General features: G+C 39.5%; 1 protein-coding gene across 9 annotated transcripts; it reads left to right on the top strand.

Moving 5' to 3' along the window:
- Positions 1-994: 994 nt before the first annotated feature.
- Positions 995-22382, top strand: LOC140999201 (rap1 GTPase-activating protein 1-like). Of its 9 annotated transcripts, none has more exons than XM_073469487.1 (24): positions 995-1310; positions 4069-4104; positions 5165-5212; positions 5714-5752; positions 5858-6049; positions 6820-6923; positions 7418-7496; positions 7594-7647; positions 8758-8841; positions 9832-9932; positions 10102-10231; positions 11441-11596; positions 11680-11751; positions 11847-11933; positions 12066-12206; positions 13641-13772; positions 15843-15920; positions 17952-18061; positions 18244-18363; positions 18525-18660; positions 19112-19223; positions 19784-19863; positions 20393-20440; positions 20697-22382. In XM_073469487.1, exons 1-23 carry the CDS (start codon positions 1239-1241, stop codon positions 20399-20401), a joined length of 2172 nt encoding a protein of 723 aa, XP_073325588.1. In that variant the 5' UTR covers positions 995-1238; the 3' UTR covers positions 20402-20440; positions 20697-22382. The 9 variants fall into 9 exon arrangements, with proteins under 9 accessions (XP_073325588.1, XP_073325589.1, XP_073325591.1 ...); XM_073469488.1 differs by having other exon boundaries at positions 997-1310; positions 18241-18363; positions 18543-18660; XM_073469486.1 differs by having other exon boundaries at positions 1004-1310; positions 18241-18363.
- Positions 22383-23758: the final 1376 nt, after the last annotated feature.

Genomic DNA, 23758 nt, shown 5'->3' with positions numbered 1-23758 from the left:
AGTCATATGGAGCCATTTTATGTTTATTTTTCTGTTGGTTTTTTCATGTTTTAAAAGAAGTCCCCAGTTATTTCCATTGTTTGTGGACTATGAAACTTTCAATCGCGTGGGGGTGAGTAGATGATGACTGAATTTAAATTTTAGGGGTGGAGTTATCCTTTAAATAACCCTTAATAAGATAGAAAGCAAGCAAACATTAGAACTACAATAAGAATCAGACATAGTGCATCAAAGAAAAGACAAACATGTAAGCCCCTCTGTCCTTCTGATATTCATGCAGCTGCTCAAAGTTAAAAATGAGCTGTGAGCAGAAGTCTTGAGCAGAGGGGAGGTTTTGCAGTTTTGCAAATCAGCCTCTTGTCATAATGACGATCCTATTAGCTCTCTTAATGAAAGGTCTCAGCTCTAACGACTGCACTGTATGCTCGCCTGTCTCCCTGTGGATCCTCACGTCTCCGTCGCTCTGCAGAGTGTTTTTGTGTCACAGTTAGATGTCTTGTTTTTCCCTTAAATCGATGTTGTCTGTCTCCACTTTGTTTCAACTGCAGCTTTTATAGAATATTGTCTTATTTACTCTATCTGTATCCTTTTTTCCGCATCATTTTATTCACGGTTGATGGTCTCATAATTTAATTGCACTCACTTTATAGTTTTATAGTCCAATATAGTGGGACCGCCACATATACAGTAGCTTCTCTGTGAACAGGAAACTGTTCAAGGACTTGTTTAATAGAGTAGTAAAGTTGGACTCCACCTCTGCTATATGTCAGCCTGCGTCAAGATACGGTACGGTTTGTGATAAAGACACAGGTGGATGATGTGTGCTTTGGATTTCTTACTGCATTGCTGCACAGAGAGAGTGACAAAGAAGGATCAGCAGACGACAAGACACCTCTAGCTGCAGTCAGAGGATTACTACTCCACACTTAAAGCTACATCAGCTGGTTGCTGCCTGCCTGCAACCTGAGACTTGCTGATAATTTTGTATGTTCAGAGCACACACTGGGAGAGCCTGTGGATCTTGTCTTGAACTTTTTCCAGCGCAACACTTTGCCAGTCATGGTTGCAGTTAGCAGGGATGCAGCTTTACCTCAGGTGTCACAGTGGGACTCAGTCACTTGTCTGCAGTGTGACAAAGGCACAGCAGTCAGAGAGCGAGTTTAATCCAAACCTGTTGAAGTCAGTCGAATCAAATCGTCTTTTGAAGCTGCAGGACGTCGGTTTGAGGAAAGTTAAAGATGGCTAAAAATCATCACAACCACTTCAGTGCTCCAATGGTGACAAAAGCACACTGGAAGAAGCCCAGCCATGTAAGTAGCTTTACTGTAGAAACATGCAGGATAGAAGACATCACTAGATTGCAAACTGCAGAGGGAATTTGGCAGTGTTCTCAGCAGAGGCTTGGACGACTGCCTCTTCAAATGAGATTAAAGTTGCAAAACCTGACAGTTCATGTTGCTTGTTTATTGAAGTGATGAGCTGAAGAAAACTGTATGTTTGTACTGGAACATTTCTTGTTCCATTTTCAGGTGTTTCTTTTAGTTTAAACAAATAATGTAACGCTACAACATTTGCTCAGACATACCCATGCTTTTTAGGGCTGTATGTCATATATACAGTTTTATGGCCAATGCGGTTGTTTTAAGTCCAAAGATAACATGTAGCTGAGCGCTGCAGCCCCTCTTGTTCTAATCTCTGTTTAATGTTGTTGAAGCCGGGGATATTTACTTTCAGGGTTTGTGGCCGACTATTGTTTGCACATGGTGGAGGACTTTACTCGCGCTGAAAGCTAAGACAAGATTGCTCTGTACACAAACTGTTTGGCTATGTCAGACTTTACTGGCTGAGCGTTTAAGCCAGCACTTGACTACTCCAGAACAACGTTTAACATGGACTGTTTTGATTCAGCATTTTCAGCAGGAGTGAGAGTCGTCACGCTCAACTGAAGCGTGAAGGTTTTCAATGTGAAATTTTAAAGGACAATACCCAAACAGCTGTGGTTGGGATCTAAAGAATTAGGCAGGTGTTTAGCATGGGAAATCCGGTCAGTCACACATAGCTGTTCAAACCACAGGGGAGAAGCAAGAAATCACATGCTACATTCAGGTAAAATGTTGATTAAAAACAAGTTTAGTTCAGAACTTTGGCAGTTTTGCAAGACATGGGAAGAGAAAATATGTGCTTTGCCAATTTTACAACACTCATGTACAATGTGGAGTGTTGGGACAGTTTTCGTGGATTGCAGTGTTCAATATTTGGCAGAAATGTTTTATGCAATCAATCATAATGCTGTTTGGGTTTTGGAGACACCGGAGCCTCTTTTAACAACGCAAAACACAAAGTTTAAACTTGCAATGTCATGCATTTTCCAGATTTTATGTAAATTGTTGATAAACGTGAATTAGAGTAGATGACAGGGGTTCACTAGAGAAACTGTCACATTACTTCTGTGTGAGGTCTCAGATAACAACAGCTGTAAACCCTTTCATATGCTCTATATCTGTGATTAGTGTGACTTTGCATCCTAAATAAGTCTATTTGGAGCCCTGTTTTTGGTGTTTTATAACGTGTTCCTTAGACGTCCAACAGGGATTTAGACCTGCCTGACTTTTTGGTAAACAAAAGTAATATTTGTTCATGCATAACCTATATATAATACATGGAATGTGTCCTCTTTTGGTGTAATAACAATGCTTTAAGGTCATTTTCTTATTTTGTCATCATCATCAAATGTGCATGCTCCATTTGTGGCGAAGTAATGGTTACCACTTACATTTTTTTTAACATTTGAGGTGTTAGTAAGGTCAGAAGGAAAGAAAGGAAGAAAAAAACATTGAAAGGGACAGCTCACCTCAAAATAAAAATTCAATTCTTCCTACCTGCAGTGCTATTTATCCATCTAGATTGTTTTGGTGTGAGTCCCTGATTTTTGAGATATCAGCCGTGGCGATGTCAGCTTTCTCTCAAACATAATGTAACTAAATCGCAAACAACAGAGGAAATCTCTCCAGAAACACATGAACCAGTTTAATCAAGACCTTGTTGTGAGAGGTTTTCATGTAGGAACTATTTTTCTTCCATATCACAGCACAAAAGGAAATGTGCATCTAGGGATGTTTTTCTAAACCTAACCAAGTCGTTTTTGTACCTAAACCTAACCGGACTGCAACCACTTGACAGTCCAAAAGTCATATTATGTGAAATTTTTGTCAGCAAGCTTTATCTTGAAAGTCTAACCAGATGTTACAAGTAATTTTTGTGCCAAACAAGCCCATCATGTCCAAAATGACACTAGAGGTGTGAGCATTGATGGAATGTAGCTAAGTAAAATTACTCAAGTACAGTACTGATAATTGGCCGGGCTGATAATTGATCAACCGATAGTATACGGTATATGTATATATGTAAATACATGTACTTTAATTTCACTTGTACTTTTGATACTTAAGTTACGTTTTTGCTAGAAAATTACTTTTGATATATATGTTCATTTAATATTGGATACTTTAAGACTTTTACTCAAGTACTATTTGTATGAGTTGAGTGACCCTCACTTTTACCAAAGTAATATTTCAACACTATATCTTACATTTGATTCAAGTATGACTTTTGGGTACTTTACACAACTGTACTGTATTTGATGAGCTGGGAGTGAGAACGTGCTTGGTGAAACAGTGTATAGCTCAGTAGATAGAGAATGGATAAACAGCATGACAGGTAAGAAGAAAAAATATGTATTTTTTTATTTCTGGGTGAACTGTCCTTGTGAAGGAGAAAAACAACTTTTACTGGTCACCACTCACATCATACTTTAGAGAGACCACCAGATGTCCAAGGGCACTGTGTAGTAATTACAGTGTTCCTGGAGGCACAGTGCAATGATTACTCTCTGTCATAAACAGACACAGAAAACAATAAGGAAGTCAGGTTAACAAAATCCAATCAACTGACTTTGTGTTTCTGTCACTGGATGAACAGTGATGGGGCCCTACATTATAAAGTGCTGAACTGTAACAATCAGACTCACAAATGAACTTAAAACATTTCATCTCACTCTCCTCTCCCCAGACCACAGATTTATTTGAAATGATTGAAAAGATGCAGGTAAGATGATGCGTCGATCTTTGCATTTCGTCTCAGTTTTCCAAGCTGTTTACTCACCAAGCCACTAACCAGTAACAGTCAGTGTGTCTCCTCCTAATTCTGGCCCTCTCCTCGGCCCACAAGACTTTCTGTACTTTCTGTACACGAGAAGGATACAGAGGAGGAGAGTTGTCAGAGAATTATATGTGTGTCTCAGCGTCTCTGTTAACATTCTGGTTGTAACACTGACTGACAGCCCGGTAAGCTTATTATCTCACCTCAAAAACTGTCTCCTGGTTTCTGAAACCTTGAGGAGAATGTTAATTTTAATCATGTGATCCCACACAGAACGGGCGTTAAGAGTTTTATAAGCTTATAAAAACCTCAATGTTTTTATGCATGTGTGTTTGCAATTAGTGCATCAGCGCTGGAGTCCACGTAGCTTTCACGTCTGGCAGTGTATGTTGCCATAACTGAATATTTAAAAAATGATATACTGTGTGTGATGCAGGCGTGTAGTTGTTCTACAATACGTCGATATGATGTACTGTATTCTTTGACGCCAGGCGCCATCACCCAGCCCTGATTTAGTATCACTGCATCTCTTTCGCTGCATCGTTTACGCACGCGCACACACGGATACACACCACAGGTCCAATTGGTGTTTCAGTGCCAGCTAGCTCAGCATCTTTTCAATCCCTGAGGTCTCGTTACCACACTTCTTCTGTGTGCTAACAGACTTTTCAGTTACTCCTAAATGCCTGCTCTTTAGCATCTGTTAACTATCTTTCAGTATCTCTTTCTGTATGTTTCCATCTGTCCCTCTCTGTCTTTGCCTTGTCGCCTGCTGCACATCTCTTGGGAAAACTCTGTTGTTACGTAATGAGGTTGATAATTTTCTCCCGGCTCATGATGTTGTAGTCATTTAAAGCTCGATTATTACACTGCTTTATGTAGATTTTTTTGTAAGCATTTGGATGTAGCTATTTGTGTTATGTAAAACCAGCTGCTGACCCTTCTCTCTCTCTCTCTCTCTCTCTCCCTCTCTCTGGTTTTCTTATCTCACCCTCTCCTCTCGTAGGGAAACAGGATGGATGAGCAGAGGTGCACCTTTCCTCCCCCACTCAAGGTGCGACTCTCCATGTAGGGACACAGTGTTGCGTAGTCGCACATGATGAGGTCATTGTCTCCGCAGTTATCTTGCTCTGCCAGACGGGCTGATTACTTCAGCACGCTGGAGCACAATATTACTCATAAAGCGGTGCAATGCTCTCAAGTCTTGCCATCAGTTTTACAGAATGAGTTTGGAGTCAAAATCATTTATCCTCTGTTGCTTTGCTCTGTAGGTAGAAATGGTGAAATCTTAGCGACAAGAACTTAACAGGATATGGTGGTTTATTATGTAATACAGTATTTTAAACTTTTAATGTGCCAAATAATGGCAATACTTTGATCAAGAAATGCATTGATTCCTTTGTAGTTTCCAAAATGATTTTCATTGCATAACAGTTATGTAATTACTCTGAAAGAGCGTCCCTTGGGATTATAGAGTTGGACAGTGTGGTTGTTTTTATTCTTTGATGAGGAAACAAAGCTTTTTTCAAACATTTTTTTTTTTCTATTTTTGCAGACTGAGGAGGATTACATTCCATACCCAAGTGTCCATGAGGTAGGATGATGGGGACTTTTCACTGATTTAATTCTTGTCCTGAAATAACTTTCACATTTACATCGTTCTGTTTCTCACAACTCTTTACTTCTCATCTCGGGACAGGTGTTGGGCAGAAAAAGCCCCTTTCCTCTCATCCTCCTGCCGCAGTTTGGGGGTTACTGGATTGAAGGGACAAACCATGACCTGAATGAAACAGTGGACACAGAACAGCTGCAGCCTCTGTCCCCGAACACCCGCACCAAACTGGAATGTAACACAACAGCAACAATCTACAGGAAACACTTCCTGGGCAAGGTTAGTCACTTTGTGCAACACAGAGAGAGATCCATTTTTAAATGTTTATATAATGTACTGCTTTTTTGATACCTTTTGTTGTCATCTTGAAAAAAACACTAAGCCGGAAAAAAAAAAAAAATTGTGATAATGTAAGGAAGCTCAAGAAGACTTTTATGAAAACTCAAATACTGAGATTGAAACAACAACAAAAAATACAATCTCTTTTTAATTTTTTAATACATGAATGAGTTTGTAGTTTTTCCCATCTTCATTTTCATGGTTGCAAATAAAAATTATAATAGGAACATTGTGTTTATTTAGCACTAAACTCAGTTCAACACTTTTTTAAAAGGTGTGATCTGCTTTCAAAGTGATATTACTGGAGTCATCCTCATGAAGGCCTTCATTATAACAGCTTCCTTCCTCCTCAAATGAGCCTCATTACTCTCATAGAATTTTTCACAATCAATTTCACTTCTTGCTCATTATAGTAATGAAATGAATAAGCAATAAGCGAATCCCAGTTGAGTAAAACCACTTACAGCGACCAGCCTCACTGTTTGGCACCTCGTACACTGCTGCTAATGAAGATGCATTACGCTTTACCACCTGTTCTTACACACGCATAATATGAACTAATTTAATCTGCCCATGGAAGAGGAGCAACAAAGGAAGAAAAGGTACTCAGATCGGAAAGATATGGTTTAATGACTGGAGCGTGTGCACATGTCTCATGCACTCTATTTATGACAGATACTAATGGCTGTATCTGTGCACTGTGCCCTCAGGAACACTTTAATTACTATTCAGTGGACGGTGCCCTTGGACATCTGGTGTTCTCTCTAAAGTACGACGTGATCGGTGACCAGGAACATCTCCGTCTAATGCTCAGGTAATGCTCATTATGCATACATGGTGCAGCACAATGTTGCTTCATTTAGAGAGAAAAATGGACCTTTAAATCTGTGTTCTGCACAGCAGCATCAGAGGAAATGAATGTGTAGGCAACATGTCACCACTTTCATGTTCAACAGGAAATGAATGCAGGATTATTCTGTGATTTTTTTGTTCCTAAAATGCCCAGTGATGACTGCATAAATACATCCTCCCAGCACGGGTGTTATCATAAGAGTCATAAAGCTGGAGAGACTGTCAACAAGCACTGTCATTCACACAGCAGAGTAACAGATGGACTATTTAGGCCAGCGAGTGGGTGGGGATGGAGGGATGGAGTGAGAGAAGGCGAAGAGAGGCGAGGGTGGGGAAGTCTGATAATGGTCTATACCGGATCATCACTTTTCCCATCTGATTGGTTCTGAGAAATGTTGCATCACATTATATGGCTGTGAAAACACACTGATTCTTTTATGACTTTTTTATCACCAGGAACAAGCTGAAAACCCATCATGATGTGATCCCCATCTCCTGTCTGACAGAGTTTCCTAATGTGGTACAGATGGCCAAAGTAAGAAAAGTTGTTTTTATTGTGCAGAGATTGATCTGCTGTGACCGTGTCCAACCCAATCTGACATGTTTCTCTCTCTTTTTATTATTAATCCAAGCTCGTCTGTGAAGAGGTCAACGTGGACCGCTTTTTTCCTGTCCTTTATCCAAAAGTAAGATCTGGTTTTGCTTTTATAGTTGCAGCTGCTGTATGTGCTTTTTAAGGTCCCACACATCTGATGGTTTTAAGGACAGAGCAGTAATTTTTTAAGCCTGTCTTAAAACAATAGTTAGATGCCCATCAACCCAACTGATGAATAAATGTTGGCAAAGTAGGTTTCTGCAAATCACAGAAATGTTTGTACTTTATGTTGCAACTTTATGTGTCTTTAGGATTAATTTTCTATTTTATCTTGTGACAAAGCTGTGCTTATTCTCTTGGTGTTGATGTTGCAGTGTCAAACTGCAGATACTGGCTACTGGCAGGATGTCTGTGATCTTAGTCCTGTGCAAATCTGCTGTGTCCGTAAACGTTTAACCGCATATTACCTAACATTTTATTTTTGTACCTCTGTTTTCTGTTGACAGAAAAGTGAATAATTATGAAATTTGATTGCAGCTCATAGTATGTTTAACAGCAGTCAACAGCTGTGCTGTGAGATGGACTATATTGACATTTAAAAGATGACAGAGAAGTAAGAGGAACAAAAGGTTGTTATATTCAGTTACAGCCACAAAACATCTGTTACCTAATCTGAAGAACTGCAAATATGTGGTTATTCTTCTAACACATGTAGAAAGTGGGCAAATCAACTCTAAAGCTTCTTCAACTTCTTCTCCACACAAAATTTCTAGATCACATGGTCCTCTGGTAATAGTAAAAGCTCTGTGTGAGTTCTGTGTGAGTTCTGTGTTAAGCCGAGTATTAACTTTATAGCTGAACTTTGAAATACATTTTTGCACAAGTCGAGGACTGAGGATTTTATTCCAGATCACTTAAAGTAGTATTGGTAGTAAGTTGGGAAAAGATCTCTTCACAGCTTAAACAGTAAGAATGAGTACAGCAATAACAATGTTCACACGGGCACCTTACCATTGTTTAATGACGGGCTTGAAAAACTATGAACCTGTCCTATAAAGATTGTCAAATACTGACACTTTGGGTCAGACGCCAACCCAAAGCGTCAGTATTTGACGATGTGGGGATGAGACTCAACAATCAGCCATTGTTCTCCATTTTGTTGCTTTAATTCTTTTATTTTTATATCCGTATTTTTTTACAGGCTTCAAGACTAATTGTCACCTTTGATGAACATGTGATAAGCAACAATTTCAAGTTTGGGATCGTTTATCAAAAATTTGGACAGGTGAGTGATGAAGCCTTGCTCCTTTTAGTGCATGCGCCCTTCATATTCATTGTATTCAGTCCACGAACAATGAGACTGTACAATACATTGTAATTTCTGATTTCCTCGAGGAAGCTGATTATGCTCAGTTGTCCTCATTCTTAATTATGCCTTTCAGTCCAGCCCAGTCATCAACACTCCCTCTCATTTTCTAAGGCAATCACAGCCCTCTTGTTTACTGTGTCGGGGGCAGGAGAGCTATTCAGTGCTTTGCTGAGGGCACTTATACCTTCGAATGGAGACCCCAGTGTGTAAAGATCTGCACTGTTGATCCCTCAAAGCCTGCGGTAGTTTAAATACATTGTAAATGAGCCAAGGGTGATCTCGTGAAGACAGTGAGGGCTCTCTGCTTACACCTCAGGACCTTTTCTATTCAGGAGGGATGAAAAGATGATTAACTAGGCGTCGTGCATACAGAAAACAAAACAGAAATTCTAAATAAGCATCTCCTCAGGCGATGTTTCTATCCGTTTGTTAAGAAGCAGGCTTTTGTGTCAACATCACCTCTCCACTTGCTCACAATAGATAATCAACAGTCCATCACAGCTGATCATTATAAGCTTTAAACCTTCTCTCACACCTACGGCTGTAATTGATTGAAGGCACCTCTGTTATCTCAAATGCAAATACAGTGTGTTTGAACAAGTGTGCCAGACACACACACCTAATACTCTTCACTTTCCTGCCTCCAGTTACTGACCCTAATGATCCGTTGCAGTAAAAACGCACCTTACATAAAATTCTCATTGTGCCCCTCGATGGTACTTTAGTATGCAAATCCTTCTCTTGTGATCGGCTCTCATTGTTCTTCTTCCTTTTTGCTTGTTTGTGCCATTATTACTGGGCACTAAAATTGCACCGTACAAATCATCCTCTTTTAACTTCTAGCAGCAAAAACCATTTTGTCCTCCAAGCCTTGATGTTTATGAGCTTTTTTTTCACTGCTTACAGACTTCAGAGGAAGAGCTGTTTGGAAACAGTGATGAGAGTTCTGCCTTTGTAGAATTCCTGGAGTTTCTAGGAGAGAAAATTGAGCTGCACAACTTTAAAGGGTGAGGAGTTTGGTTTGAAGGCACTATATATACTCTGCCATACGTTCCGTAACATGATGCCAACCGTAATTTACATTAAATCAGGCTAGCTGCAGGATTGATGTTCCTGCTCCTGCAGTGATGGTGGAGAATATCTTGTTAGACATGGTTTCTGTGTGCTTGCTTTCAGTTTCCGTGGAGGGTTAGACGTGACTCACGGGCAGACTGGCACTGAATCTGTCTACTGCAACTACCGCAACAAAGAGGTCATGTTCCATGTGTCCACAAAGCTGCCTTACACAGAAGGGGACACCCAGCAGGTAATGTAATGCAATACAAGACTAACACACCTTGCATGGTTCACTACAAGCAGTCCGACGGGTTTCCTCTGGGCATTGTAGTACTGTATTATTTGCATGTGCCTCCCTGTTGTTGAGCCAAACAACCGCAGCACATATTTGCAGAAAAAAAAATTGCTGGTAGTAAACATGAATCACTTTAAATTCATGCTTCCGTGTCTGCACATATGAGCAGCAGCAGTCCTCCCTCACTGTGATTTAAGGCTGATGCAGAGGCGAATACCATTACCCGTGTCCTCCTCCTTCTCCTTCTCACACATATTTACACGAACACTGATTAATAGCACAAGCTCACACACCATTTTGCTATCGTGGTTTGTGCAGAGACAGATGAAGCATGTCTATATGTTTAATCTTGCCTGTTCAGGCTGTCATTTGGGAAACAGCACTCCCTGGTGGAGTTTCACAAAATCACTAGATTTTAATTGTGGGACAGAGAGAAGAGAGAGCACTTCTTTGTAAAGATTTATAATCTCTATAGTCCACATACTGCACAATGAGGGCTAAATTGTACAATATTAAAAGCAATTGTCAAGAAATCCTCTCATCTTTTCCTACTGTATACCGCCCATCAATGATTTTACACAATGAATTAGCTGTGTTCTGCTGGCATATGCCTGGTTTGCTTTGTGTTGTCATGTGTGTAAAAAAAATGAGTATAAATTATAAAGAATAATTTGAATTAGACAGGGCTTTATCAACAATTAGTAGGAAGTGCAAAAAAAGGGTGTGTTATTGCCTCTCAAATTCTGTTCCAGGCTGAATTTTCATAAATGTTAAGTTTTGTAAAAATGCTGAGGACCCAAATGCAGACACAGCGAGGCAGACGGGATAAGAACATTAAGCGAGCTTAAATGATAAGATGAAATCCAAAATCCAAAAAGTAAGCCACAAAAGGCAGGCAAAGGAAAGTCAAAGGAAAAAACTAAAGACAGAAAACTTATAAAACTGAGGACAAACTACAAACCACAGAGAAAAAAGCAGGATCATAGAGGACACACAAGGACCAGGGAACAGGCACAGGAACACAGGAGACACAGAATGAAAACAGAAAAAAAAACACTATAATTAAACTAAAAAACCAAACCATGACAAAGCTTTTTGAAAACTGCAGCTAACATTCATACATATTGCATGAATTTTCCTCTAAATTCATTTGCCGTGCTGCAGTTGCAGAGAAAGAGGCACATAGGAAACGACATCGTGGCCATCGTATTCCAAGAGGAAAACACTCCCTTCGTCCCCGACATGATCGCCTCCAACTTTCTCCACGCCTACGTTGTGGTCCAAGTGGTCAACCCCTGCTCTGACAATGTCCTCTACAGGGTAACTCATTTCCCTCGCTACGGACTGACTTTGTTTCCTGTGAGAAACACTTGACTAAATTGAATCTTTCTCTTCATTCTCAGGTGTCGGTGACAGCGCGGGATGACGTACCTTTCTTTGGCCCGGCCCTCCCAAACCCTGCTGTCTTTAAAAAAGTAAGAGAGAGAACTTGTTGACCTGAACGAGCCGTTGCACTTTCTTCATCATTTAGCTTCTAACGTGATGCCTCTTTCTTCTTAATGCTTTCCAGGGCCCTGAATTCCATGAATTCCTTTTTACTAAGCTCATCAATGCAGAATACGCCTGCTACAAAGCTGAGAAATTTGCCAAATTAGAGGTGAGTTGTTGAAAAACATTTAAAGGTTTTTAATTGTTTATCATAAATTGCAATCATTTTTGCCTTAAAAAACATCCTTTGCTTCACTTTCTTTCATTTCCCTCCTTGTGTATGTATATGTGTATGTTTAAGGAACGAACGCGGTCTGCCTTGTTAGAAACCCTTTATGAGGAGCTCCACGTGAACAGCCAGGCCATGATGGGCGTTGGAGGAGAGGATGACAAACTGGAAAATGGGAGTGGAGGAGGAGGGGGCTTCTTTGAGTCCTTCAAGGTAACTGGAGAGGCAGCAGCAGATGCCGGGGCTTCAAACTGACAGCTTCACTCTCTTTCTTAGACTCTCTGCTCAAAAAACAAAAAGAAACAGTATGAGAAAAAGTCAAGGAGAAGGGCTTGATGAGCTACAACATGATTGCATAAACTTAGCCCTTTATAATGATTTAATATCTATATTTTGCTTATGCTACCACTAAGATAGGGACACTGTAAAGACAGCAATTTTAATTCAAGGTAGTTAGACATTTTGGGAAACAAAACATATTCGCTGTGTTGCCGAGGGTAAGATGAGAAGATGGATCCCACTCTCACGTGTGTCAGCAGCTAGCTTAGCTTAGCTTAGCATAAATACTGGAAACTGGGGGAAACAGTTTGCCTGGCTCAGAGTTTCAGACAGAAGAACCCAGATTACTCCCTGTAAAGCCACAAACTGTCATTCTTACACTTTGTCTTTTGTATGGATTGAAGAAATGAGAAATAACGTGTAAATTAGCGAGCTTTAGAGGTTATGGAGCTGGACTTTTTACTTTCGGACATCTAGATTAGCTCTCTCCCCTTTTTTCCAGTCTTTGTGCTAAGCTAAGATAACCAGCTACTGGCTGTAGTTTCATTTTGTAGAGTGAAATTGATCTCCTCATCAAGAAAGCTAACAGGCACATTTTCCCCAAATGTCTAGCTATACTTTCCAGTGTCATTGTAAGACTGTAAAGATCATTGTTACTGCACAAGAACAGTAAAAAAACAGGCAGCAACAGAAGTTGCAGTGAACAATTTTTGTAGCAGATGTCAGATGTTTCTGGGTGTCTTCTCTCCGGCTCTATGCAAGCTGTGGGCTATAAAGGCTTTATTAATCTCTATCAGTCTGAAAGAGGAGACGCTCTGCTGCTCACTCCTGCTGGAACAAAGCATTCTTGGCTCCCCAGCTTCTCTTCCTCTTGCTTCCTAGCTGTTTTGTGCTGCTGTGCTCTCCGCATTGCTCCGGTGTTCAGTCACTGGTCACTGATTCTGTCTCCTTTGTATGTAATAATATCGAAGGGAATGGATAGATTTCTTTCACCATTAGATGCCTTTGCTTCCTCACTCTGCTCCATGCCTGAAAAGAGGTGCACTGGGCTTTTAACTTCTCCTGGCTGTGTTTAAACTCGGTCTGCGGTCAGACATCTGTGAGCCACTTGGCCCTTCTACTTCCCCTCTCTCTTCTTACCACCTTTCTCACATAATATCTCATCTGAACCCCCCCTCCAGGCACTAAAGCTTAGCAGTGTTCTCTGTGGCTTCCTTGTCTGTCAGGATTAGAGTCAGGCCAGTGCTCTCTGCCTGTAGTGGTCAGTGTTTAGCCCCGAGGCTCCTCTCGGCCCGTACAGCGACGCTGAGGGGTCACAGGGGTCAGCTCCATCTGAATGTATCTCCTCCTCCTCGTCTCTCTCTGTAGCGGGTGATCCGCAGCAGGAGCCAGTCTATGGACGCCATGGGTCTTACTCTCAAGAAGCCACACACAGTCTCCACTAGCCTCAGTGGCAGCTTTAACCACGACACCACAGAGACCCCCAAATTCCCAGGGATAGTAAGTACAGTGCCTCTCCTCCTGGTCTTGAGTTAGGCGAGTCTCGCTCCCTCTTACTAGAGATCATGCCCCCCCTCCTCCCTCACTTGCCTGCTGCACTAACTTCTCACAGAGAAGGGCTGCACACTCGGTCAGATCGAGAAAGTCTTAAACTTGGCTCTCACACTGCAACGGTTGCACATTGTCTGCCACCACAAGATGAAGTGACTGGACACTCTTGAATGAAACTTGAATGCTTCTAGGACACAAGGTGAACTTCTCCCGGGGTTAAAGCTGCTTCTAATACTTTATTACTACTACTACTCTAATTATTTAAATCCCCATCCAACTGCATTGTTCGGAGGTGCTCACTTGACTACTAATGAATTTGAGTTGACTACTGTTTGTGTGTATGTGTGTGCATGCCAGCTAAAGCTTGTGGACTTCTTGGGTGATAACACAATATTTGTGATTTCAGAACACATGACTTTTTCTGACATCAAGTGAAAGCCTTTTATCTCCAAATGGCACATTTTGTATGCATTTTTGATTTCATATAATTGGTTCTGAAAACTTCAAAAAGCTGAGGTAGACACATTTTTTCAACACAGAGAGGAGCTTTTTCATCCGGTTCAAAGTTATACATGGAACTCGCTTGAAGGTCCAATGTGTAGGATTTAGGGGAAGAAATGGAAGATAATATTCATAATTATGTTTGCAGCAGTGTAAAGAGAGCGGCAGGGATGAACTATTTTTGTACACTAACCCAGAAGTAAGCATCACCCTGGTTCCTCTGGCAAAAAAGCCTATGGGATGGTTCAATTTGATTTTGGATTATTGCAGAAAATATGAAACGAAAAAATCAATGTTTGTGATTTTTGAATTGTAAATGTGAATGCCTAAGCTAATGTTGGACTACAAACAAACTACATTGCAGCTGGAACTTCAACATCACCACCACTGAGGAAAGTTAGAGTTTCGGACATCCCAAACAACATCTGTTGTCTCTTTTAGCCACTCGTTAGCGACCGCCTTTTTAAAGACATGCTCTAAATTGTGGAGTATTTACTGACATACCAAACAGGAAAATCTCTTAAACTTCTGTTAACCACCTTATTTCAGCCATCCCAAAACCAATAAAAAAATCTATTGACTCCATCAGAAGTGCAAAAATTCTAACATTTTTCCAGGTTTTGTGACTCATTCCTGTGTCACTCTGAACAGACAAACCAAACACTGACTAGAGAGGATCATTCGCATTTTTTGCGTTCTTAGCGACCACCGTAGGTTGAGACGAGGAATATTCAATTAGTTTCCATCTGCAATCACACCTCTCTATGCCACTAAATCCTACACACTGGACCTTTAATTTGCAGTTACTGCTAGTAAGTTGCTGCTGTCTGATATATATACATATATATATATATATATATATATATATATATATATATATATATATATATATATATATATATATATATATATATATGTTATGCAATGTTATACACTGTATATTCTAAGGGGGGTTGTGATTATGCTTGTGATAAATACTCTGAATGGAAGTAAAAGTCATTTTTGTGTGTGTATTTAGTGACATATAAATTGGAAACGGACGCCCACATTAACACTATATTTCTAGATCACGTTTAAAAATGCCTTCAGAAATAACGAACCGTTCTTATTAACCAACATGCTATATCAATGAATGTAACTCAAGACTGCTTTTACCCCATAACCCTGTCTTGATGTGAAACCTAATGTTTAACATGCTGTATGTGCTCCTCTGCTGTTTTTATCTCTTCTTCATCCTCTTTCTCACAGGCTCACATAACTGGCTCATCACTTCTCTCTCCCATTCAGCTGCCTGTGTTGCACCCATGGAGCCCAAATGTCCCTCTTTGTATTCTCCAGTTAACACGTGCTTTGTATTTTGTTTGAACAACATGACTTACTGCATGGAATCTCATATATATTTGTATATTTTTCATGTTTTCTCTCCTCCCCCCAACCCTCCTCTCTTCCTTTTGTCCTCTGTCCTCATCACCCCTCTCTCTCTCTCTCTGTATCCCTATCTCTCTCCCTGTGGCTCAGTCATTGCTTGTCCCAGGCAAAAGTCCCAGTAAATATGGACGTCGAGGCAGTGCCATAGGGATAGGAACAGTAGAAGAGGTTCATGTCTAATTCTAACTACTCTCTAACTACTCACTTCTCCTCTTTGCTCTTTTTTTTTCTTGTCTGCATCGCTCCACTGCATCATGGCCAAACACTGTTCTCTATACATTAATATACTTTAATCTTTGCTTTAATTCAGTTTAGCTTCAGTTAGTTTTCTGAGTAGGTTTGCTCCTTTCAGTTATTTTTTTTATTATTTTAAGGAGACATAGTCTGCTCATTTTCAGGTTCTTAATTTTGTTTTGGCTTACTACTAGAATAGGTTTACATGCTTTAATGCTCAAAAAGCACTTGTTTTCTCATACTGTCCAGTGCTGCAGCATTGTATTCCCCCTCTGTCTGAAACGCTGTGTTTTAGCTCCTGTCTCTTTGAGGCTCCCCTCCCAAATACCCAGCCTGCTGTGATTGGTCAGCTCACAAACGCCTGAGCCAGCACCACTAACAACAACGGAGCAGCTGTGCTGAATTAGTTCTTGTGTGCCAAACTAGCTGCTAGGCAGAAATTATGCAATCGTGTGACATGGTGACGTAGTGTGATGTCACAGAATTAACGGCAAGATTACTGACGAGGCGTTTCAGGAACAGTGTTTTCTGTGGTAGAGAGGAGCTTCTGTTGTTGTGGACTTGACCTTTTCAACTTTCAAGACCTTTTACGTGCATACAAGCCCTATATAAAACACAGAAGGAAAGGAAAAAAGCAAAAAAGTATAATAGGTCTCCTTTAAGAATTAGATTTTAGATTTTATTAGCGTCAGTATTAGTCTTTTTTACTATAATTTGGGGGTATTTATCAGGGGCAAGATTTAAGAAGTCCAGAATTGTTATTAAAATACAGAGACAACACTGTGTGAAGGCAATTTATTCACAGTCATGTAGCCATCCCAGTTCCAAAACACAAATTCAACAATGCCTCCACAAATTAGACCAATTTTGACAAATTTGAATTGCAATTAAAGATATGTCCTGTATATTTCATTTCACTTTAATTTGATTTCTTTTTTTCCTAAAGTCTAGTTTTTTATTTTTATTTCAGTTAACTAAAATGTTTTTTCACACCTAGTTATAGTTTTTCATTTTAGTTTGAGTTAACTCTAATAACCTCACTCTGTCTTCAACAAAGTGTGCACTTTGTGTTACAGAAACAAATAATTATCTGTAATAAAACAAAAGCAGACCTAGATGTTCTTCACAGTTTCTCATTAATTTATTAATTTGTTAATTTCAATCTTTGGGATTTTATATTGATGTATATGTATAAATCATTCTAGTATGAATCATTTCAAATTATTCACATATTATCAGATAAGGAGCTCTGTGATGTGAGTGTGGCACATATACAGTAAAGGTCATATTTGAAAGGACCACCTTTGGCTTCCTGCAGACAAATAATATAGACTTTCCTCTTTTCTCACTGTCTTACCTACTTTACTGCATTATGTATCTTTTATGACGTTTCTGTGTTTAACTCCACTATGCTTAATTCCCTATTTGATTAAAACTGATGAATATTAATGATTTAATGAGGACCTTACAGTGAAATTATATAAAAAATAATCCTCCCCCTGCTCTTTGAAGCCGCACTGAATAAAAGGCTTTTTCAAGTTCTTGCTCTGAGAGCTTTAAAAGGGAGATTGAATGAACAAAGCAGTCGCTGAGAAAGCATATTTAGTGGTAGGCCCTGGAGCCTTTAAATCCATCTTTCATCTCCCGCCTTAGTGTTCTCTGCTCTGGCTCAAAGACTGGCACCGGGGCTTGACATTAAGCCGCTAAGTGCATATTTTTACTTTTATTCGTCACTGAAACAACTCGAAGGGAGGGATGTCACTGTTCAGCCTTATAACTCAGGCCGATTTATTTATGAAAAGCATTTTTCCAAGTGAAAACGATCAAATTAAATGGTTATGTCAAAACAACCATTATCTTCCTTTCGTAATAAATGAATAGATTGATAAGGTGTTGAGATGATCAAAGATATTTAAGGTATTAGACAGATTTTGACACTGACTGTCTATCCTCTCTCCCTGGCAGTCTTTGATAATCCCCGGGAAAAGCCCGACTAGGAAAAAGTCAGGTCCTTTCAGCTCCAGGAGAAGCAGTGCTATCGGTATTGAAAACATTCAAGAAGTCCAGGAGAGGAGGTGAGACTCTTGCACATACACCATTTTGTATTTTCTATCTCAGCTTTGTAATCTCTCACTGAGGTTCACAATGTATTGCCTGTCATTTGTAATCAGTGCATGCATGTTGACTGTAGTGATTCCGTCTATGTAGCGTCCTATTTGCTTATCTGATATTTTGTACCACATGTCTCATGTAGCAGTAGAGAGAGCTCCCCAAATACCCAGAAGACCCCTGACAGCGGGCACATCTCTCAAGACCCCAAATCTGACAACTCGTCCAATCAGAGCTCTCCTGAAGTGCTCACAACAGCAAAGAACAGGTGTGTATGCCAGACATGTCACAGCCATATCAGATATATTGATCATCCATGTGTTTGTGTAACCGCTGGGCAACCCTCAGCTGTGGCAGCATGTTGAACAACTGTGTCCTAAGATAAAATCAGGTGTGGCTGTGCTGGAGAGTGGTTAATCCAGGGTGTAGTTCTTATCTCGGTGGCAGGGCCCCATCTATCCCTGAGGGTCAAGACCTCTCCCGCTCCTCCTCCAACGCTAGCAGCTTCGCCAGTGTGGTGGAGGACAATGAGACAGAGGCAACAGAGGACTACGACACGGGCATGGTGAGTGCCATATTCAGTGTGTGTGCCTGTAAAAAAACAAGACAAGCTCCTTTAAAGGATAAAAAGTTTAGCTGCAAAACTAAAACCATTCTGCCGTCTGCACAAGCTTGACTGTGTGTCGGGATTGTAAATAACGTCTTTTCAAATCAACTTGGGATCTCTGGGCCTCCAGAGGCTTGGATTACGCCAGACAAACTGTTTAGAGCCATTTTATGTTTTTATTCGGTTGTTTTTTTACATTTTAAAATGAGTCCCCATCTACATCAGTTGTTTAAGAAAATGCTTCAACGCTATTTTGCTTTGAAGCTCCAGAAATGTTTTTTGGACTACAAAACTTAACTCAACTTTCCATCAGCAAGAGGATGAGTAGCTAATTACTTAATGATAAACTTATACTTAAAGTTATCAGTTTGTCAAGTTTTAAAACTGTTGTGTTGCTGTGTCTCTCCAGGAGAGTCTGTCGTCTGCCGGGACGCCACACAAGCGGGACTCCCTCACCTACAGCACCTGGCTGGAGGACAGCATCAGCACCACCAGTACCAACAGTCGTGGTAACTCCCCAGGTGAGAGAGGTTAGGTTCAGCATATTCAAAACATTTCAGCACTTTAAACCGCCTACTTTTATTAAACCATTTGCCACAGTGTGCTCATTTGTATATTTGTTGATTTATTTATGTTGAAACACTTTATGATAAGGGTAGAAAACACAGATGCTTACTGATTTATTGATGCATAGCTAATGCATGCAGTGACTCATGATGATGAATGCATAAATGAATGTAGGATGTATCATTGTTACTTCTTGCTAGTCATTAAAAAACAATTGAGTCACTATGAATTTATCTGATCAGTTAAGGCTTAATGGATCTTTAATTATTGACCATGACTACAAATGATGTGATATTACAGCCATCTTTTCATAATATCATGTAGAAAATATGATCTTTCATTCCATTCCACCAATGGGTAAAAAGGTTGAGTATCCATTTTTCAATACAAAGCAACGAGTAATGTATTTTTCAAACTTATTTTTCAAAACACAGTAAACTCAACTCTCTAATTTAAAGTCAATCTGTATTGGACATGTAGGGTTGGTTCATTAGACTGTTGACATGTCCTTTAGGGCCTGGTAAACCTGAACGAGGGAAGGGGACAGACATACGTATCAAACTGGAACGACCACACGATCATCAGTCCTCATCAGTGAGTGAAACCCCTCCTGGACTACGCTGAAATTTCATTTATCATTATCAGCTACCTTTAAAGGGGCTCTGTGCAACCATTTGTAGCAGTTTTCATGTATTAATTGCTTTTTTGTTGGCCACGTGAGCGGATTGTAACATGACGTGTAGAATGAGACCTTCCCCGTCTCTCCAGTCGCCTATACAAGCCTGTGGACAATTTGTATAAGTTATTAAATGCTGCTGGACTGTGGATTTCTTTGAGAAGGACTCGGCTCTGATTTTCTGCGACAATCCAAATGATGTAACTTTATGCTCATTCTCGAGTGTCTCATCTTAGTGCCTCTCTGCTAACAGAGAGCAACATTAGCTAACATTTGTTTAGAAATGGAATCTGCTTACATAAACTAACAAATGGCTTCCAGCACAACACAGAAGGTCAACAGAGCCCCTTTAAATCATCTTTTTTTAAAGTGCTTTTTGTGTGCTGTTGCTGGTGTTTGGTTGTGCTCTGTTTGTTTTTATGGCCTTTTGTGTGTTTCTGTGTGCAGAACTGTTAGCTCCACCCACCTGGTTGTATCCTGGATCTCCATCTTCAGGTTAGATTTCCTCTGTACACTCTCATGGTCTCCCATGGATTTAAGCTTCGGACAGATGGAACAGATATACTTTATTTAAATCAATAGTAAGCCAAATTGTGCTTATGCTTGTGTCCTGGTCTTTTTTTTGTGAAACTGCTTGTCAATATTACTGAGGAATAAACAAACCAAATTGTTATCAATGTAACTAATGATGTGAACAAGGTGCATTCTTAATTTTTATCAGCAACTGACCAGACATCTCTTATTCCCAAAGCATTCCCATAAGTCACAATCCCTCTGGGAGATGAGACAAGTGCTGGCGTTCGCCACGGCCAATGATGAGAGGGAAAAAGATGAGAAAGAAGAGAAGAAACAGATGGAGCTGGGCCAGCCTGCTGCTCAGTGAGGGCCGGAGTGCAGCATATCCAGAAACCTGGAGGACACAGGAGAGGATGACGCACAGAGAGGGGCCAGCTTTTGCACAGTGTTGTTTCCTTCCACTCTTTTCTTTGCCTGTTAACACATCTGTTGCCTAGTTGTATGGTTTTTTACCGCACCCCTTGTTTCAAAAGTGCACATTTTTATCTACAAATTGAAGAGTTTTATTTGTAGAAAATATAACTTTGGATTAGTTTGTCTTGTTGAAGCCCAGGTCTGTTGGATATTCAGGGTAAAGACAGTGCCATCGAGCTCTTTAGAGAGATTGTGAGAATCCCCTTTCCTTCAATTAAATCAACAAAGGTTTTGGCTCATTAAAGATCTCTTATATTAGAAAAATACCAAATATTCAGCATCAAAGATGGGTATTTTCTAACAAAACATCTAATGTGATATGAAAATGTTCTATTGGATGTTGTCAAACATTATTATTTTCTGGGTAAAATCCAAGTTGAAGGACTGTATAGCTGCAGCAAAACAATTGTACTCTTTTACCAGCCAAATCCCCACAAAGTTAGATTGCAAACTCAACACCACAGGTCACAGTGAAGAGAGAAATGTATTGTAGAAAACATGAAATGGCCTTAAAACTTAATCATGCAATTTCTTTGTCCCTCAGATTTATTTTTACCTCATTTTTTGATTCACGTGTTCTGCAGCCAAAAATGGGATTGCAGTATTAGATTAAAGCTAATATATTCTGAATAATTTTTTAGCACACTAGTTTCTGGTGCAATGCAGTTGTACCTCAGCATTGTCTGTATAGCTAATGTATGGATATATCCACCGATGACTGATTAAACTGCTTTGTCCGTCTTGTCCGTTGGTAAGGAGACCAAGCTTCTGCATTATGTTCTGAGTTGCTTAATTCTCTCTAATATGTGTTTTTATTTATTGATTTGGTTCATGTTGAAGTCGTAATTATGGCATACATCTGCTATACTGTACTTCTATGGTGACTACATTCAGCATCCTGACATATGATTAAACTGTACGTGTTGCTTTTCGAGTAAATTATAATGTTGTCATCTGTGAAGCTCTATTTCAAGGGACTGATCTCCTTCAGTGCAGTAAATTTGCAATGCAATTATAATATAACAGTGAATATTTATTTGCTTTTAAAGTGAGAAAATAACTCCAAATACAACTACTGATTTTGTACATAGATATTAAGTTGGAGTACATAGTGTATAATGTATAGGCCTTTGATTTAAAATGGGATCAGCCGACACATTGAAATTACTGCCAAGTTAACAATTTATTGTTTTATTTCATGTACCCTTATTTTAAATATTTTGAGAGGGTTTTGTAGAAGAAATTTATTTTAAAAGCTATTCAGACTGTTCTGTAAAAGGGAAATCTCACAGTACATCCTGCTGATCATTTCAGTTGCCTTATCATCACAAAATGGTGGTGTAAGTGTAGATAGTAAAGCAAACAGTTATTAGCCAGCAGGATTTACAATTAAATGAATGTTTTGTTTTTGTTGTTTTTATTGTAAATAAATGCCCTGAGAACTTTACACTCTATTGTACGTGCACCTTCTTTGACTTCTGACATTTTCATTTGCGTACATATACAATATTTTGAGTGCGAAAATCCCTGCTGCGAAGTGCCTACAAAACTGTAGATGCTCCACTTCCCGTTGTCTTAATGAAAGCTAAGTGAGAAAGCCCCATGAATAAAAGATTTGATGTGGTTGCCCACAAGTGTGTAAAACTGGAGCAGTCTAAAAGTGGAGGCTTCCTTTGTAATACAACTGTGTCACAAGAAAGACAGAAAGTCACTCAGTCTCGATGAGTCAAAATGAAATAAAACAGAATCATGAATGCAACAGGCTTTCCAAATGTATCTGCTCACAAAACTATAATTGTAGCGTGTTAATAGCACTTCATAAATAGGTTTAGAAATGAGCACATTTTCAGACAACACAAGAATTGATAATCATAGTAAATAGTAAATTCTACTCTGTCCTTTAAGCTAATAAGAGCTTGAATATATGCTGTAATTGCTGTCATTAGCCAATTAAATACTTCTATTTTGCATAAATTGGTTTGCTCTTTACACTCTCCTTGACTTATCTGGTGTTTATACAGGTTGTGTGAACCCATTAGCAGGAACACCATTTGGCACAAGTATAATATTCTGTCTCATTTGTGTTCTCTGGGCTGCAGGCTTCAATTTTTATTTTCAAATGATTGCTGATATAACACAAAAAATGATGACCCTTTGTTCTACAGATGAACAGAAGTAACAGGCTAGATAGAAAGATAACAGACAGCCCCACATGCAGTGGGTGATAGAATTACTTGTTGCTCACTTGCCAGTCAGCATAAAAAAAAAACATGGTGCATAATATCAAAATGACAAAGCTAATAAAATGTAGGCCAACAGTCAGTCACAAAAGAGAACAGCTTATATTCAAATGATCCCAGACATGTTTACCTGTATTTGTATTTATTGTTTATTTTGCTCAAAAATGGAGTTGCATTTCCATTTCTGCACAGTTCATGTTCTCTCAAGGGTTCTTTCACAATTATTTAATCCACATTTGTAATTCATAACTGCGCTGCACTCATACAAACTGAGGAGTCACAACCTCTCCCTCAATTAAACTGCTAATCTCCGACATGGAAATAATTAATGGTTCATTTGCACCTGCCATTGCTGATTGTTAGTGCCCTCCAGTGGAGTCATTTAAGCCTCCAACCTACTGTATGTTGCTTATCATAGGCCCTGACAATATAATAAATTATTAAAAGTAGTCTGCAATTAGGTCTCATCTATTTGATTTCATAAGCATAGAATAATAGTCAGTACAAAACGTATTCTTCCCATTCCTATTATTATTTTTATTATTATTATTATTGTTATTATTATTATTATTGTTATTATTAT

This window comes from Pagrus major, chromosome 7, assembly GCF_040436345.1.
Source record: "Pagrus major chromosome 7, Pma_NU_1.0".
Lineage (NCBI taxonomy): Eukaryota > Metazoa > Chordata > Actinopteri > Spariformes > Sparidae > Pagrus > Pagrus major.
Note: the sequence above shows the minus strand (reverse complement) of the source record. Positions and strands in the feature narration are given on the sequence as shown.